The sequence below is a fragment of the Pollicipes pollicipes genome, unplaced genomic scaffold, assembly GCF_011947565.3.
Source record: "Pollicipes pollicipes isolate AB1234 unplaced genomic scaffold, Ppol_2.1 Scaffold_6138;HRSCAF=7277_pilon_pilon_pilon, whole genome shotgun sequence".
Lineage (NCBI taxonomy): Eukaryota > Metazoa > Arthropoda > Thecostraca > Pollicipedomorpha > Pollicipedidae > Pollicipes > Pollicipes pollicipes.
The window spans coordinates 15,769,669-15,789,303 of record NW_023596818.1 but is presented as its reverse complement, the minus strand read 5'-3'; the positions used below and the strand labels follow the sequence as shown (position 1 = coordinate 15,789,303).

At 50.6% G+C, this 19,635-nt stretch overlaps 1 protein-coding gene across 1 annotated transcript; it reads left to right on the top strand.

The window, feature by feature from the left end:
• The first annotated feature begins 386 nt into the window (after nt 1-386).
• Nucleotides 387-19,022, top strand: LOC119105362 (uncharacterized). Its single transcript, XM_037228831.1, has 8 exons — nt 387-419; nt 1,792-1,902; nt 5,073-5,124; nt 5,605-5,882; nt 14,325-14,612; nt 14,673-15,325; nt 17,585-17,738; nt 18,122-19,022. Exons 1-8 carry the CDS (start codon nt 387-389, stop codon nt 18,482-18,484), a joined length of 1,932 nt encoding a protein of 643 aa, XP_037084726.1. The 3' UTR covers nt 18,485-19,022.
• The last annotated feature ends 613 nt before the right edge of the window (nt 19,023-19,635 follow it).

Below are 19,635 nucleotides of genomic sequence, written 5' to 3'. Positions count from 1 at the left end.
TAGTTTCTCCGAACTCCTGTGAATTTGGACCGCAGTCATGCAAAAGGGCCCAGTATGTGGTGTAAACTTTTTGACTGAGGGGTTATATCCCCATGTCCTGCCCCTTAGGCTGCGTACGTACGTATGTTCAAATGAGCGTACGAAACAGATAGCGGTCAGTTAATCGGATGCGCCTGAAGAGCTTCTCTAAGTGTTTTGGTGAACAACTTTTAAATGGTTGTGAGCATGGTGCTTAAATCTTGAGCCTTTATTTCTCTTTGAGGTCATTTTGATAGCATTTTGCTCAGAGGTAACAAACGGCGCTGCACACTTGGAGTGGATTTCGCAGCAAATGCACTCCAAAGAAGTTTCTAGACGGCTTAAATTATGAATCTAATGCTACCAGTATGAACAAGATTACCATCATTCTGGCTGTCGTCGTAAGGCTATGTCATTAAAGGTAAAGATAGGTCAAATTTTGATATTTTTGACCAGACTTGACTCATGGAATAAGAAATTACTTAAATCCTATTTTCGCACGTCTTATACACGTGGAAAGCTTTCCAACGATTTAATCCCCATTAATGTGGCTTGTTTAGTTCCTCATATAGCGGACGGGTCGATGCAACAATAGTCCCCTCCCGTTGGACCTGACGTGACAAAGTTCAGGTCACATCTGTCGATCGCCACTAGTGCTCTTCTGAGTTAGTTTTCTATGAACTATGAGCTGAGACCTAGGAGCGCCTTTTTTACAATGTTGCTAGAAGGAGAGGCATAAAAAGTCTTAATTTAACCCCTATGTAGTAACTTCACGGCATAGTTTGCATTCACCATCGGTTAGTCACACCTATGTGGTATAATTTGAGGAGTGTTTTCAGCTCCGTTTTCTCCATAACTCTAGCTTGCTGACTTCTTGTATCCTAGGGGTCCTCCAATGCCCTGGTGCGACGACGAAGGTGAAAATTGCTCGCAGGGCGAGGGATAGTGTTCACAAGTAGAAAATATGAATCAAAGTGCGAGCAGAATGCGCTGCGCCACCCCATCCTAATCTGTCATCTCAATTTTCGAAGATGGAACGGCACCTAACAAGCACTGGCAACGCTAGTCAGACTACACCACACAATGGCTAGAATTCAGTAAGACATTCAAAATCGGGTCAAAAAGGTACAAAATATCCCCCCATGTTTTTCATTCTGCGCACTTACCCTTTTTCACTTTTGATCGCCAGGACTGGCTGCACTTGTCAGGACTTCATCATCAAGCGATCCGATAAGATGCAACAAACACATGCAGGAAGGCGTTAGGCTATGACGGCAGCGATATTTCAATTGTACAGAATGCGTGAAAATGTTGGCAACTCACTAGGTGACACGTTCGGTAACTTCCTGTGTTTGGTGACTACGTTACTCCCGTAGAATATCATGGCAGCGCCTGATGCCGTTCCTTGTCCGGCGAGCGTCAATGCTTGGCTGTTTCATGTGTACTGTAGAAACGGGACGACATTCTGGAACCTTGGCCACGCTTTTACCTAAAATGCCACAAATGCAGCCAAAAATGAGAGCTTATTCACGTGCATCAGTCCCTCGATAAGCGAGGCCGTTGCAGTTATACCCAAACGCATGTAACAGCTGCATCTACCCCCAGACGCCTACTCTTCCACACGTACTGAAGACGAAGCGTTCGGAGCGGCGGGTCACCAGTCCCCGCCCTGTCAACGGGAGCTCGGCAGCCCCTGCGCCGCCGGAGAAGGCTCCCGCCAACGGCAGCGCCGGCGCGCCAGCAGCACGCGCCACGAGCCCCCGCTCGCCGCAGCGGCGGGCGACCGGCGATCCGGTGGCGTTCCGCCCCAATCTGAAGCCGTACCCGCGCCAGTACATCCGGCTCGGTCTGCTGGGCCCCGACCCGGACCTCGTCAAACAGAGGGTCAGCTGTTGGTGGTGGTCTGTGCCGGTGGCTGATGCATGGGCGGCTGTGAGGCTGAGAGATGCCGTGTCGGGCAGCCGGCTACACAATAATGGGTGGGAAACGCCTGTCAGAGAAGCATGGGTACTCACTGTAACAACATCACTGAACACGATATATATGTATATGTATATATATATATATATATATATATATATATATATATATATATATCATATATATTTGTATATGCATATATGCACGCGTATGTATGCGTATGCGTATATGCATATACATATGTATACCAACATTCTGAAGTGAGACGCATCAGTTCTTTCGAAACCTGCTTCAGTCTGGACAATCCGTTCTGTCTACGTATTATCACAAAACTAATAATCGACGCATGCAAACTGGTTGTGAGATAGTGCCCTTTATAGGTTGCGTCTTTGACACATTTCGCACATTACATTTCGGTTTTTCCGTTGAACCCCCTCGAAGATGTGTTGCTCTCAGCATACAAACCCACTTTCACCCTCTGAACCTCCTATACATCACATTTTTGCGCCACACCCTTCCCAGGCCAACCAATATTGCATCATGCATCGAGTGTTCCAATAAGTTGAAGTGGATGGATACAGAGTGGACTATTGATGCTCCCTCTGTTTTGATAGTTGAAAAATGGTTTGCCGAAAGGGTAGATAAAGTATTAGGGGTCTTTCAGATGTAACGTTCACATTCACACGCATGACAGTGAACACCATATATGACCTTGCTTGTTTTACATCTAATCGTTTGATCATACGTACGCAAAATTTTGCGTTCCTTTTGTGTTGCTTACTAAATCATGCTCTGACAAATGCGCCGACAGATTATGCAGTTTTTCGCACTCCTATCTGCCCCTCGCCGGACCGTTCAGTCTTTTTTGTTTTTGCATGCACTAACTGGTCCTTTAGGCTTGACCCCCCTCGGTAAGACATCGGGGGTTGGCCTGCAAATACTTATCCCGCAACCAATGCACATGTGTCGATCATTAGTTTTACGATAGGATATGGAGAGAACGAAGAAAGAAAATAAAAAAGGAGAAAAGGCCAGATTGGAGCAGGTGCAAGCAAAACTGAAACGCCCCATGACAGAATATTGACATTTTACGTCAGATTTGGCGAAGCAGAGCATATATATATATATATATATATATATATATATATATATATATGTTTGATTAAAAATAACTGCTGACTCAGCATTGACGAACTTGTTGATGCGTCGTTCTAGTTTCCGGGCCTTTGACTTTACGTCATCGCTTAGATTAAAGATGGTTCGCACAAAATTACTCATATATTCATCACTCATCATATATTCATCACTCATATATTCATATATTCATATATTCATATAAATCACTCAACATTTTTATTCACAACATCACTCATATATTCATCACCAACAGTAGTGCACAATTTTTCATCCTTTAAAACTCAAAACTTATTTCTTGTGCAATTTAGTCTTCTCCGAACATGAGGTAAGATCTCGAAACGTTAGAATGAAAGGAGTGATGAATATATGAGTAATTTTGTGCGAGCCATCTTTAATCTAAGCGATGACGCAAAGTCAAAGGCCCGGAAACTAGAACGACGCATCAAAAAGCTCGTCAATGCTGAGTCAGCAGTTATTTTTAATCAAACATGTATCAAAGAAAGAATTCTGCGAAAATATTCCAACACACACACTTATATATATATATATATATATATATATATATATATATATGACTAAACGCGATATAACTGTCAATATAGGCTTGGCAGCAACACGTGCATGAGTGTCGATTTGAAGATGCGCATCCTTGTTTGTGACTGGGATTTCCTGTAACGTTTCGACTCCGATCCGTTCCGAAATTCGATGATTGATTTTGCGCGCAAGCGTGACTGCACACAACCGTTTCCCTTTCCATGCCTGAGGTGAAAGAGCCCGACCGTGCACTGCTCCCACTTGTCGACATAATAGCTCGACTGCGCTTTGCTCCCACCCGTCGACAGTAAAGTTCGACTATGCCCTGCCTCTGCCCTTCGACAGTTTAACCCAACTGTGCCCTGCTGCCACCTTTTGACAGTTCAGCCCGACTGTGCCCTCCTCCCACCTTTTGGCAGTTCAGCCCGACTGTGCCCTTCTCCCACCCGTCGACAGTTCAGCCCGACTGTGCCCTTCTCCCACCCGTCACAGCTCAGCCCGAGTGTGTCCTGCTCCCACCCGTCGACAGTTCAGCCCGACTGTGCCCTTCTCCCACCCGTCGACAGCTCAGCCCGACTGCACCCTGTTCCCACCTTTTGACAGTTCAGCTCGACTGCGCCCTCCTCCCATCGCACGTTCAGCCCGACGCGCCTCCTCCCACTTCGGCAGTTCCCGACCCGTTCCCCCCCACACCCCCCCCCCCGCCCCTCGCCCCTCTCCAGCTCGCGACTGCACCTTTCCACCTTTTGACATGTTCAGCCGACTGGCCCCTCCCACCCTACGACAGATCAGACCGGACTGCGCCCTCCTCCCACTCGTCGGCAGTTCAGCCCGACTGCACCCTGTTCCCACCTTTTGACAGTTCAGCCCGACTGTGCCCTTCTCCCACCCGCCGACAGCTCAGCCCGACTGCGCCCTGCTCTCACTCTTAACAGTTAAGCCGGCCCTGAATCGGCCGAGCGGGACTAGAAGGCTGACCGGTGGCGGATGTTTCAGCAAGACAAGATGAGGAGACAGCTGGAGTACGCGGAGCGCCTGGCGCGACAGAATCGGACCGCAGTCAGGCAGCGTACCTTCGTGCCGTTCCGTCATTGCCCGGCTAGCGCCCCACCCTCTCACAGCGTGCGTCCCTCACGAGCGTCTAGTCGTCTGCTAGTAGGGACGTGTCATTAAGTAACGAGAAGAGATACGATGAGGCGAACAGGGTTCGACTCTTTGGTTGCAAAACAGTTTCATAATTGCAGCGCCATGGGGGGGAAGTCTTCTTACAGCCTTTTTCTTATACCTTTTAAGTACCTCGCTAATAAAACACTTGCGTAGTTCGAGATACTAAAAGGTGACGTGCTGTGTGATTGTCGACGACATCAAAGGCACAGTGCGCCATTGCAGTGTAACGTAGCGTTATTGCAGTCCCATGCAGTGCCAATGTCGTCCTATGTGACGATTGCCGGGATGGTTTTCAGCCGCGGCCAAAGTTCCAGATCCGCTGGACGCCCTCGATGGAGTGTCAGACAGGTGAAAAGGGCGCGTCGGCGTCACAGCCTTTCTGTCCGACTGTCGCCGCACTCGCGACAAAGGACGCCGGTCAAAGCTCGGCCGAGCCTGCATTGAGGCAGGAGCGAGGCCGGACGGCTGGCGACTCGTCCCCGGACGGGCAGCCGACAGTCCCCAGCCAAGAGCCGGACAGGGGCAGGCAAGACCCGGCCACCTCAGGACAGGAGCGAGGCTCCGCTGCGGGCAACTCCGTCCCGGACGTGTCGCCCTCTGGTCAGGCTGTTCCCAGCCAGCCGCCGAGCTCTGGCGGCACAGGCCCGACCGACTCCGAACAGCACCCGTGTGAGAGCGGTAACCTGAGGCGCGCCTCGCCCACCTCTGGCGCTGCCCCAGCCGAGCGGCCCTCCGCGGCCAGCGCCGCGCCGCCGCCGGACGCGTCGGAGCCGATGACCGCGAGGCGCAACACCAGCGACGCGACCGTCAGCCTGCGTGGCGAGTCAGGGTCAGAGTCCGGCTCTAGCGAGCCGATGGAGGCGGCGAGCGCCGGCGCGGTGGCGGCCGAGCGCGGTGACGCCGACGGACTGCCGGAGCGCCATAGCAGCCATGACGTGTTCTACGAGCTGCACGAGCAGCATGCCGTACACGTGACGGGCGTGCGCAGCCACGGGCCGCCCACGTGCCGCTGCGGCTTGGAGTGCGTGGCGACCGAGGGCGGCAGGCTGGTCAGCCGCGCCACGCAGTCGCCAAGCCGCGTCTCTTTCGTGCACAAGAACCTGCTGGTGATGGACCTGGGCCCGGCGGCGGGGCTCGCGCAGCGCCGGTGCCGGCGGCTCCGTCCCGCCGGCGCCGGCGCTGCCGCGGTCGGACGCCGGGACGGCACGTACGTGGTAACGACGGAGCGCGAGCGGCGGGGTCGCTGGGGGAGCTGCTGGTCGGAGGAGGCGCTCCGGGTGGAGGAGAGGCCCCAAGGGGACCGTCGTGGGGACGGCGAAGATGCGGTGCTCACGAGCGCGTAGGTGGGAGCAGCAGTGTGATTGGTCGGCGCTGACAATGCACTGAAATCTGGAGCTAATCCATTTGTCGTGCTCTTGTTTGCTCATCTCAAGCTAAGTCCAGCAACGTGAACTTGGACTGGAGATGATGTGGTCGTAGTCGACAGCCTGTCGTCGAACCGTGATCATTTGTTTTCTATTTCTACGCTGTGTCCCACATTTTCTCATATTTACTAGCGACATTAAAATTGTTTCCTTGTGACTGCAGTGAAATGATCTTTGAAATATCATGCAAATGCTCATAAGCAAAATTCAATAAAATACCAGTTATAGGCAAGAAGTTGTTTTGCTTGATACGGCCGTAGTGATTTCAACCTAAGCCATTTTAAGCTTCTACTTTGCAACGGGTCGCTCTTAACAATCTGGTTGCCTTCAGCTAAGAAGCCAGTTGCATAAATACACAAGCACCGACACTGAACGACCGTATTGTGGGAGCAAGCAGCTGTCACTGATGGTCTGAATGCGGGCGAGCCATGGAGACAAGAAATGATGTAACAGTTGTATATCACTCCTCTGGGAAGAGTCGGTCGGGCATGGTGCGGTGTCAGCAGTCAGTATTGTAGAGCGATGCCGTACATGAACTACCGCTGCTCACGCCCGACTCAAATCGCTGGCACGTGATTTCATGATCTGTGTGTGTGAACTGGACAGCTTATACCTGCCGTCATCCTTGCATACCTGTCACTGCACAGGTCACGCTCCTCACAGGGCATGAACCTATAGCGTTGCTTTTCGTGAGTCTAGTTCATTCTGCTTGCAACCGAGTCAAGTATTTTACTGGGATTGCTCACTCGCGGCAGGAGTTAAGTCCCCGCCCTTCCGGCGGATGTTGATGAAATGTGTCCCGCATTCTTGCTCCAGCAGGAGCCTTTTCTGCCTTGCTGGGTGGAGAGTGCTTGCCTGGATCCATCCGCATCGTTTGGAACCGACAATGGTGGACGGATGTATACGTACATAGTTTCGCTCCTACATCATCAACTCATGGACAAAAAGACGATAGTATTAGCCTCATTCCTCGAATAAAAACCAGGAAAATGAAGATATAGTTGGATTGATATTTCGGCAACATGCCTTTATGGAAACAATAGCAGAAGTCTAGTGTAGTCTAGTCTAGTGTTCTGTTATTGCTTCGATAAAGGTATGTTGCCGAAATATCAACCCAACTATATCTCCATTCTACTGGTTTTTATCCGAGGAATGATGCCACTACTGCTGTCTTACCTACGTGAATAATGTCCTCGCTTATGCACTGAATATGCACAACTTACTAAATGACAAAAATTCACACCAGCAGCAGCAAAGAATCTGTCTAGCAACCAAAGGAATCAGGTTAGACGACAAAGTGTGTTTGGATCGTTGATTCACCTTGGCTGGGTTAGTACGGCCACAGACCAGCCTGCACGCCGTGCAGATCACGGTCCCTGACATTAACTCGCCAGCCATGGACGTGGCTCGCCCTCCACACGTCGCTGGCCAGAGGGCGACCAGGCGGTGCCGCCCTGGCCGGCCGGCCGACCAGGGACGCTCTCACGGGCCTGAAACATTCACCGGGCCTGGCGACGGCCGCCACATCGACCCGTTCGGCCGCCAGCCCGCCGCCCTTCCGGTTCCGGCCGGCGGCGGTCGAGACCCCGTGAGTGGCGCGTGGGGGCGGTTGGTGACCGACCCCGGTACAGTGCGGTGGTCGGGCGTGCGGCGTGGGGCAGTTGGTGACCGGGTCCGCTGCGGTGGGGTCCTCGGGGGCGCCGCGAGCTCTCTCCCCACAGTGGTCTGTCTTGACCACACTTCCAGCGCTACCTGTCGTGACCCTGGCCGCATTCCTCCCCCGGGCTTCGGGGTGAGCTGCGTGACTCCGTTTCCAGCGCGCCAGGTGTCTGGGCGGCACGGTGCGTGGACGAGGCGTGACTTGGCGCTGGGGTCAAACAAGCCTTCTAACTTCAAAAACTTGCAAACGGCAAATAATGGTGAGTACAGCCTAAGTCCGGCAGCCGGCGGACGCATTTCAGTCTGGTCAGCCCAGATTCTCGCAAAATTCTGTCATACCTATGCAGTGGGTAAGGCTGGATGCGAGATTAAATATCTACTTGTGCGCCAGCGATTCCGAACAGCTCTAGCTATGGCGGATCATCAGCGACTATGCCAGATGAGAGCGGGTGGACGAATGGCAAAGAAGCATCGACCAGCTGTCGTCAATGAAATAGTGCTTCATAAATTATTTTATACGCGTTTGACATTCCAAAGAAATCACTATACAGGTCACAAATCTCTAAGGCTTCTTAGCAGTGTTATGCAACTCAAAAAGCAGCACTCGCATCCATCCTCCCACAATTCTTACGTAAGTTGTCCGGTGCACGAGCGAGGAACATTATTAACATAGATAAGACAGTAGGATCAGCCTTATTCCTCGTAAAAAGCTTCTTCTGCTATTGTTTCGATAAAGGCATGCTGCCGAAATATCAACCTAACTATATCTCCATTCTCCTGGTTTTTACGAGGAATAGTGCTAATACTACTGTCTTATCTCCTATAATTCTGTTGTGCCCTTCAGGTCAGCGCTGGGTAAGTAGCCCAGCATGGCCGGACGATCATGCCTTCCTCGGCGATATAGCCACTGATAAACACTGCATCGCACGCGCAGTCAAACGCAAATGGACATGACAACTTAATTGCGAATGAAAATACAATCATTAGCATCAGCAGCCAGAGCATTCAACCGACTGATGAGGGTAGATCGGGTCCACTTTCCCGCGTTGCACAGCAGTATCAGTCTGGAACACCGCGAACAGTGATCAGAGCACATCACTACCAGCCACCGCTGAACGCGTCTTTGAGCAGGAAGTTTCAAATGCTTCGAAAGTTCGCGATTTTTGAAAAATGTAGCTGCGCGTGCAGTGATGCCACGGACAGGCCAGCCATCGGGTCAACTATACGCGGAACACATAAGTTTGGCCACCTTTTCCCCACCATTGCGGAATTCTGCGTGCGCCTCTGCGAACACCGTAGCGAATCAGCCTCTTGATTCATTCATATCGATGGTGATGATCGTGATGATGATCATGATGATGTATGCCTGAGCTGATAAACAGCCTGCAGGGGTATATTCGAACCGCTATGCTCTTCCGAACGCTCTTAACGTACAGCACGTGGTTTGTAGTCCACGGCACTGCGCGTTGGAGAACAAAGTCAACTTCTATCGATCAGGACACATACCTTCGTTTCGACAAAGATCTCTCCGTGCCTCACGGCTGTGGGGAAGTGTCTTTTGTGTGTTAGGATGCTGTAGTAGAAAAGTCTGTGATTAAAGCAAACCACATTGTCTCGTGGGTTCTCGCGAAAGAGCTAAAACGTCAGAAACAGACCACCACCTCAGAATGTGTCTACCTCCGCAGCATACAGGTCATAGTAAGACTAAATCCAGCACGTTCGGGAGGGATATCCCATCAGCCTCGCAAAGGCGCCACACTGGACAAATATCGTCTTAGGTGATGGATAAATGGCGGGGCGCGGGCAACCGCAGAGGCTCGGGTGGCAACTGTGAGGGGTCGTATCCCGGAAGGAGAACCCCCCCCCCCCCCACATTTCGAGGTGAGAGCGGGGTACTCACAAGTGATGGTCCTGACGGGCGGTCCCGTCTCCGGTCTCCGCATCGGGGAAGGGGGGGGGGGGGGGGGCGCAGCTAGCGCCGCTGACTCGTAACGGCGCACCTCGTGCGCGAGGCATAGTGTGCGGTGCTTGGCTAGGTTCCTGGCACGACACCACCGCAGTTTCTTCACCAGATTGGATGCATGGTCGAAGTTCTTGCGGTTGAAAACTAACTTTACTTAGTGGTTTGTTATTTTTCCACTGGACGAGTGCGCTTATAATCACCGTTGGCAGTGGTGGTTCAGTTGCAAACCATTCCAAACGTTTTGCTGCAAACGCAATGGCAGCTTACTATGATCTTTGGCACATCATACGTCTGTGTGCTGTGTGAATGAACCCTAAGACGCACTTTCGTAACATGATTTGGGTGGAGGTCGAAAAGTTAAAGATAGCTGAAAATCCCCATATAATATCAACAAAATAAACAAAAACCGGTTTCTTCCCGACTTTGGCCAACTTTTCTCTTAAATTTAGGAGCTTGAGTTACCACTCAACCGTTGGAGTAGCGGTGTTGTCCGTCCCGACAGCTCAGTTGGTGAGAGCGCCTACGTTCCGATTCACCCATCCATGGCGAGGTGCGTTCGAGACTGCAGTCGCTGCTGGCGCTCACCATTGGCCTCTGACTGGGTGGCCTGCGGTCGGTGACAGCGGCCATGCTAAGGCTCAGGTGACAGACGACAGGAGGACCGTGCCGAGCATCGGGGCATGCTCCGCTGCAAACTTCTGCTGTTGACTCGGAATTCCACGGTCGTATGCTGGGGTCAGCGCTCCCGCAACAAACGCTGCTCAGCCAGGTACCAATGCCAGGCTGGGCAAAACCAAGTCGCTGACCATGATATGCGCTTTTTAATTCATCAGTATGTGCCCTATCAAGCGCGTGCGTTGACGGATCTGACGGTTGAATACTTACACGTCCCATTACTTTTTCATGCAGTTGCACTGAGGGAAGAACACGAAGTGGCCCATCACATTTTCCGGGTCAGGTATTGGAGGACCTTCCTGTTCCAGCTCAGTGTACCTAACGGCAACCATTCAGGTGAAGCAAAGTCCAAAGCCCCCAGGTGGATCCGAAGGTCCTCAGGGGGATACACCACGCATCGTTCCATACGGGACGCTTGAGGTCCACTGACGCAGGGGGGCCTGAATGACACAAAATGATCCCTTACCAGTGCAAGGCGTCCAATAATCATCGCAGAAACCCCAGTTCAACTTATTAATCCCCCGGCCGAAACAGGACAAGAGCACCCCCCCCCCCCCCCGTATTCGGTACTAGGGCCACCTGACTAACGTAAGGTCTCACAAGGTCTCACATGCAAGGTCTTCCATTGTCTCACTGTGGACACTTCCGTCGTCATTTATCATGCCTTTTGTCGTTGTCGGAGGGCCACCGATTAAGAGAGTCCCTCTGCCAGGCAGTGTTCCGTCCCTGGGCCTGTCAAGCATATCGCCTCAGGTGGACCTGGGGACCCCTTGTCAACACTGGGTCCATGTACAGCATCATGAGGCCCTTCATTTTCCCATACTTTGCGATCAATCGTGAATACTGACATTTGAAGCTGAAATAGTCCCCTTGTGACACCTTCCCGCGTCCCTGGCTGTCGCGGAATGGCAAAGAAATGACACCCAACATTAGTTAACAAGAAAAGAATCAGAACCGTGATAGTTAAAGAATCATTTCGACCTCCACCGCTTTAATCATATTGAAAATGCCTAGTGGCCCCTCCTCAAATCAGGCCCGCCACTCAGTATGTACACTAATCCAAGAATCCATCCCATGGGAAGGTCTGTACCGATTTTTGCAAAATAAACAAAAGTAAAAGAAACCTTTATCGCTGGCTGCACCATCAAAAGCACAGCAAAATCATATGCATGTTAAGTGCCTTGCTGACAAAGTCAAATGGTTGCTGAACACGGCATGCGTGCAAAGCACTCGCGGTATACGGCACGCTCGTTACGGCTGTAGGTCAGCCAATGCTCGCGTTACAGTTGCTTTCCACGGCATCGAGGGCCACAGGATCATCAGTTAGGGCGTTGCTATGGTACCCACCTTGCAATGTGACAAGTGGCGTGTTCGTGGTAATCGATCCATGACCCGGCAGCGAACAATGAAATTAATCGTTCATTCGTCTTGCCGAAGCTTTGTTTCAGCCTTAGATTAACAGGCGCTCGGGTGGCCGGTTGGATACCCTTCGCTCGGGTGGTGGTATATTGGGCAACTGAGATCTCAGAAACTAAGAGAGCTAGAGACACCAAATTCACAGGATGTATTGGCCTGTACGTGAGCTCACTTGTTGCAAAGGTTTAGGTTTTTAGGATATGATCTTTGGGTCGCATAAGGTCAAAATGTCAAATTCAAAGGCAAAAATGTCAAACTCCAGGCTGGTGTCCAAAGTGCCCCCACAAGCTAGACACTTCTCCTAAGCAAAAATTCACAGCTCATTTAAGGTCAGTGACCTTGTTTGGACTTTCAAAGATGCTGGTGACCAAAGTCATACAAGAATTATTCGAGTTTTGTGCGAATCCGCGGCAAAGATTATGCTATGCAGTGTGTTCCTAAAACAAAATGTTGATCTGAGTCGTTTTAAGCCAGTGACCCATTCTGACCTTTAAGAAATCCATGGAAAATGCGCTATGCGATTCCTATTATTAATAAGTTCATTGAACACCACAAACTACCACATGCAGTAAACCTTAGAGTATTAAAACAGGTTGGTTTTGACCTTGGCCCAACCTTCATACCTGACCCTCGTTCAATGTAATTTGTTCAATCAATTGTTTTGTTGTCTAAGAAAGCATCTTAGAGGTGTATGGCTTCGTCTATCATTCCATTGTCGCATCAGATTGAACAATCCCCTAGAAATTAACTTCGCTAAAACCATGACCTGACTTTGATTTGCCATAGGTTAGTGACATTACAAGGTACATCTAAATCCGTGATACCAAACGATCCCCTATTCAATTGTCTACGTGAATGCAAAATTTGGTGCGGCTACGCGGCGCCAATCAGAAAACATTTTGGAGAAAATTTCAGGGGGTCAAACTGACCCTCACCCGAGCGCGTGTTAAACGATCGGTTCCCGCTTGAACCGTTGCGTCAATAAGCCAGGCTGTCGGCGTCTGGGGCGCCGCTTCCAGTGACGTAATATTCACTCATATCCCAGCGATGTAATGTGGATCTCAGTTAGCACGGCCAAGCCTTTTGGCACTGATGAGTCCCTAGAGCCTAATGCCCTTGTAAAGGCACTGGGCTGCATGTACTAAGGCAATGGAACGAAAAAGAAACGAAACGAAAACGACACGGAACGAAGCAAAACCTTAGCTTCTTAAATTAGAAGCTAGCTACTTAGATTTTATGCAATCGCATGTTCTTAGACAACCGCCCTCCTACTTGCCTGCTCCAATGCTCCACCCTGCGTCCCACAATGCTTCGGCATAGGAGATTTTCGCTGTGGTCACCCACGAAGAGTCCTGCTCCTGAGAGTCACAATGTCGTCCTGCAGTCGATCCTATCCTTGGGTCCCATACCCCTACCCAGTGTACGACGGCACCCGTTTCTTCGGAGTCTGGATCACTGTGACACGGGAATGGCCGTAGTTCTCTCCACATTCCTTAGCTCTTTCAATAATCTCGCAGTTTTAAGATGTGCTATGAGTACCGAACAAGCTGTGACCTATCTGCTGGCTGAAACCAACGATCATTATTACACTGCACATCATACGCACGTTTAAGCGCTAACGTCCATTGTGCATACACGGTGAGCTGGTAATCAGTGCATTGGCCCCACTTTTCCTGTGCTTAGGGTTTACATAACGAGCAATATTGACAGTGGTGAAAAGTAGTTTGAGAATGACAGTGGCAATACAACTGTTTCGAGAGTAGCGGTGGTCGCGATAATTACCAATCCTGAATTCTTTTGAGGTCGTTGTTCAGAGTTGTCAAGTGTTGAAATTCATCGTTTGCCTGTCGCTTCAAATAACTGAGTTTTAAATGATGTATGGCACCAAATAACAGCCTACACTAAGAGCACAAAGATCACAAGCACTTGTGCACAAAGAGCACCGCAGGAGCGAAAAGATCACGAGCTTGACTTCGGAAAAATACCGAATGCCAGGTAGTGTGTACTTTTATGTTTGAGAGGAAACATGAAAGCAGCTCACTTAAGAACTTTTCTCACTAGGTTTTCCAATCATGCACCTTGGCTTGTAATTTTACTTTCTTAATAAATTTTCCCCCAATGGCTACATGGGTTTCATTTAAGTATCCAAGGACGCAAGACGCGGTACTCCACCACCGTATTTCTGACCAGGTTCCTCTCTTTCTCTCTCTCTCTCTCTCTCTCTCTCTCTCTCTCTCTCTCTCTCTCTCTCTCTCTCTCTCTCTCTCTCTCTCTCTCTCTCTCTCTCTCTCTCTCTCTCTCTCTCTCTCTCTCTCTCTCTCTCTCTCTCTCTCTCTCTCCCTCCATATAACTGGCATCGGGTCTCCCGTGTTCTGGCCGTCTCCATCTGGTTCTGTCCGGTTCTGCCGCAGATGCTGTGCCGGCCGCGGAGCCCGCGCCTCTTCAGCCTACTGATGGTGGTGCTGGTGTCCAACGTATTGCTCTCGCTGCGTCTGCTCAGTCTACGCTCAGCGGCGGAAGACGAGGACTGCTGCGGCTCGGACCCGGCCGCCGCCACCCTGCCTGTCGTGGCGCCTCGCCCTGCCCGTGCCGTCTCGCCCGCCGAGCCGGCACCACCTCTGCTAGCGGTGGGCGCCTCGCCGCCGCCGTCGTCGTCGGCCGGACCGGGGTTCTCGGCCGGGCCGATCTCGCGGCTACCGGTATGGGACCGACACCGCCAGTGGCAGCTGCTGCCGTTCGCCGTGCTGGGCGCTGGCCAGGCGCGGCTGGCCACCGAGTACAGCGTCACTCTGGCCACACAAGCCTCGCTCGATCGGCTCTCCCAGCTAGCCGAGCTGGCCGAGCGCTGGACGGGCCCCATCTCGGCGGCCGTGTTCGCGCCGGACGTGGAGCATGCGCTCGTGCGAACCTACGTCGCCTACCTGCGCCGTTGCAGCGCCGCCGTGCGCGAGCGCGTCACGTTCAGCCTGCTGATTCCGGCGGCGTGGCCGGCGCGGCCCGACACGGCCCAGGGCCGACCCACGCTACCCTGCCACCAGCCGCGCCACGCGCTCAACCTGCTCCTGCAACGGCGACCGCGCAAGATGCTCGCCTGGCGCGAGCGGTTCGCCTACCCGCAGAACGCACTGCGCAACTTGGCGCGCAAGACCAGCCAGACGGCGTTCGTGTACAGCGTGGACGTGGACGTGGTGCCGGCGGCCAGCGCGGCGCGCGCTCTCGACGCGTTCGTGCGCTCGGACGTGGTGGCCGGTTGCCGCCGCTGCGTGTTCGTCGTGCCTACGTATGAGGTGGAGGAGCGGCAGCCGTTCCCCGAGACGGCCGCGCAGCTGTTGGAGCTGGTGCGACGGCGCAAGGCGCGGCCCTTCCACGAGAAGGTGTTTCTTCACAACCAGTTTGCCACCAACAACTCGCGGTGGGTGGTTGACGTGGGGTGGGGGTGGGGGGTTGGGATAATGATGGGAAGCAGGGAATGATGTTGGACAGTGGGGGGTGGACAGCAGAGGAATGAAGTACGGAAGTACCAGAGAAGCTACCATTTATTACTTATGTTAGATTGCTTGAAGACTTTACACAATACATCGCCAGCCGTTTGCCAATGTCAGCTGTACCAAGCCCACCCATGATTTCTAAACGAAATTTATGATCATACACAATCAAATCCTTAAATATATCACCAATTCCTTCCAGCCTTCATCTTTTCGGACGTTTCACCTCATAAATCATAATTTGCAGAGCTTTAGCAACATCTGGCTCATAACTAGCACTCTTGGAGTTGATAACTTAGGGTCATTTTCACACAAAATTTCCTGACTACGATAGGCATAGGGTTACGCGAGACCATAAATTGCGGCCACTAGTAGGTAACATTTCCTGTACGTGAAAATTTCAAGAGAGTTTAGGTTAAATGTGTTGTTCCACATGCAAAGGTATTGGGGGCAAGCATTAGCTGCATGGAAAAATCCATTTGGAACTATTGGCATGGTTTTTATTGCAAAAGGCTGCTTGAAATAAAAAAAACACTTATTAGTAAATATAGCCCTCATTACTTCACCGTTTCCCAACATCAAGCAATCTTTTTCGGAGTTGCTGCTATAGTGGATGACGCGACTCACTTGTAATACTTCTACGCGCCGCAAGGTGATGTTGTGAATTTATGTGCTTGAACTCAAGAAGCGAGCTGAAATGCGTGCATTTTTGGCCTTTTCTCGTGATGTGGGTATAATTTTTTTCCGTGATGGTATCTGCCTTGCTTGCGCTTGCATTCTCGGTTCCGGCGCTATTCTTAATTTATTCGATCCTCAGCCTCACGCCTGTCATATCAAAGTTGTGGCCCAAATGTCTGTATTAGGCATGACAAAACGCGATTCGTGATCGAGACACGCAATCAGCAGCGAAATGTGCCTATTAGTCAGCGACCTTCTGTCGTTGGGACACTTTGCGGTGCATTACTGCAAGCACGAATGGCTAAGTGGGCGCACTTGACAGACCATAAGGACAACATAGTCAGTGAGGTGGGGTGCTCACGTGATGTTTCTGTGATGTTCTACATGTATGAGTGGCTTTTCTTGGGCAACGCACCAGAGGGGACATAAGTTCACGTGTATCAAGCCCAGAAACAGCAAAATTCGAAACATTAAAAAGTGTATGACTGCAAATTTCAGGAAATGATCATGGAAATAGCTGTCTCAGTGCTAAAGCTTAGGCGAATGTTGACCAGCTCCTCTAAATGGAATGCTATTCATTTGCAAATATTGAGGCAAACATTAGCTGTCTTGGGAAAAGCCCACTTGTAAATGCTGGCATGCTTCTAAGGCAGAAGACTGCCACAGATAACAAAATTTCACTACTTGGAAGATATGCACCTCAATTCGCCATCGTTCGATTGCGTCAAAAAACGTTTTATGACGTCACAGCCGCAGCCAGACTGGCCGCGTCAAAATTCCGCTACAGCAGACGGGCTGACTCACTTGTAGTACTTTAACTCGCCGCGAGGTGGTTTTTTATTTCATGTGTGTGAAAAACCGACCATTGCTATTTACACACGCCTTTGCCGTTTTCGTAACACTCTGGTATATTTGTCTGTGATGGTATTTTACCTGCATTTGCTTTCTCGGTTACGGCTCTATTCTTAATCTATTCGATTTCCAGTCCAATGTTCGTCATCACTAGAAGAACTGCCCAAATGCCTGCAAAATATCGCAAAACGATACCCGTAATCGAGACTTGCATTGAATGCGTTCAGCTAGTTCAGAGCGAACGGTGTCCATTGATTTGGCAAATCGTGCTGACGCACATCAGACACGATTAAGTCAATGAGCATATATTTTATTGGCCCTGAACACAATGTGGCCATTGAAGAGGCAGAATTTGTGTGACGTTTCTATAACGTCATTTATTTGTGGTTCACATCAAATTAAGCGGCGTGAAAAGTTTGCACAAATTTGTGGGAGCCCAGTGGGATAACCCTGAACGCAGCAATCTCAGTTCAGAATCACATATACATGTAAAACAGTCCCTGTAAAGATCGAAGCTAAAGATGATGTCACTACAGACTGTCCATCAAAAACATTCGTTAGAATTGCTAAATGTGTTATGCGTTATTATAAGCAGTCGACAATACGCATAAGTGAAGAGCACATAGAGGCACTAACATGCATTTTTCCTGATACAGGTGGGAGAAACACGTACTGGAGTTTACAGAGACCCGCATCATCCACCCGGTCACCAATTTCGAGTTCTTCTACGAGCCGTTCTATGTCTCGCGGGGTGACGTTCCCGAATATGACGAACGCTTCGTCGGCTACGGCTTCACACGGAACACTCAGGTCAGATGGGTTTGTCGGGGCGCAGACCGGAGCACTCTAACTACCGCACATATTTTGCTGAGAATTTCGGATACTTCCCGACGGACCACAGCCGTGGTCTAATGTCTGCCCTCCGCTGGTCCAGTACTGCATGCCGCGCACTGCGCTTTCTAGATTTACGTGGAATTTGCATGAACAAAGTGTTTTGAAGTTGCAGCAAAGTTGGCTTCACTAAGTAGTGAGACATTGAAGGCGCTTTGGAGGCCCTTGGCCTTGGAGCTGTGCGCGTATATGTCTTTTGGTTTGAAATGAACAGAGAAAAATGTCTCCTTGGCTTGAAAATAGGTCTAGCTATCTTGAATTGTTTTTGTCATTGTCTCACGCTTTCCTCCGCCCCATTGCAGGCATACGAGACGCTGTGCGCCGGCTACACATTCCACGTGCTGGCGCCCGTGTTCGCGGTGCACTGGGGCCTGCAGAGCAGGAAGGCGCGACCCCCGTGGCGCGAGATGCAGAACAACAGCAACCGGCGCCTGTTCGACGCCTTCAAACAGGAGGTGTTCGCGAGATTCGGCACCGACCCGCTCGGCATGATGAAGAAGAAGCCCTCGGCCGCTGCCGGCTCGAGCCGGCGCAAACAGGCCCAGATTGGGGCTGGATCGAGGGGACGGGAGCAGCAGGGGGCACCTGTGAGCGCGCGCGCAGCGGTGAAACAGAGCCTCGCGGTCAGTGGCGACTCGCAGCGGGCAAACAAGCTGGGAAGATGATGGTCCTGGGCCTAGGATAATAGACGTTGTGTTGATTGCGTGGTGCGGATGCAGGTGGTGCTTGTTTGTGGCGATGGTATAGGGTGTTACAAAGAAGAGTGATGGGTTGAAACTTTGGCTAGAAGCGAGTATGCTCGTCTGGTCTGCGTAATTAGCGAAAAGCGTAATACCAATGAATACCCCTCGTGGAGCTGGCATACATGTTGGTCTGTTGTGCTTTGTAGACCATGTTAGACAAACCTAAACCAAGTCGTCCTTTTTTCTCACTTCTGGAGTGAACGTGTGACACGACGAAAAGCCCGCATGGGGTCATTTGTTACATTCATTGCTGTTGATTTGGTGGTCACAAACACTTTCGTGACGCCTCTGCAGCCTCTCAGTTTTGGCAAGCGCACCGATGTGTTGAAGTTGAACATCCCTGGAATGATCACTACGTCCACCGGTGAGGAGAATGTTGATGTTTATTTCAGAGCGCAAGGCAAGAAATACAGCATACCGTTTGGTGAGCTTCTGCAGCAATTTCCTGCTGATGAGGTCATGCAGCTGAGTGTTCCTGTGCCCGTGAGTCGTACAATATATAGCTATGTTTGGTCAGCTCTTAGAGGTGTTTTTATTATTGTAGGTGCCCAAGATATAAATGATAACCACCCAATGTCGAGTTGAAGGCAGTTAGGGACAACACGGTCTTCACCGTGTATTGTGCTAGTGAATGGGCTCATTATTAATCCTTTCGAGCACGCGGAAACAACACCGCATATAGATGAGGGGGTAAAAATGCATTTTTGGCAACGCGATACTCATATGTGCTACTACAGTGTGCACTGGGGTTACCGACTTCAAATAATAAAATTCAGGTTACTGAAGTATTCACTCTAGACAGTTTACCAATCCATAGCTAAGAGCTCTTAAGTAAAATGGTGGGAGCTTGTCGGCCAGGCACATGTATTGCAAAAATGCCACTTTGCTAAGGCAGTGCTAATAGCCGTATTCTTCGTAGAACAACCCGGGAAATGGAAGGACAGACTCATTGATATTTTAGCTACACGCTTTTATCGTCACATATTCATTTCGATAAAGGCACGGAGCCGAAATATCCTTTCCTCTTTCTGTCAATTCCCTTTGTCAGTGAACAAGGAATAAGTTTATTAGAG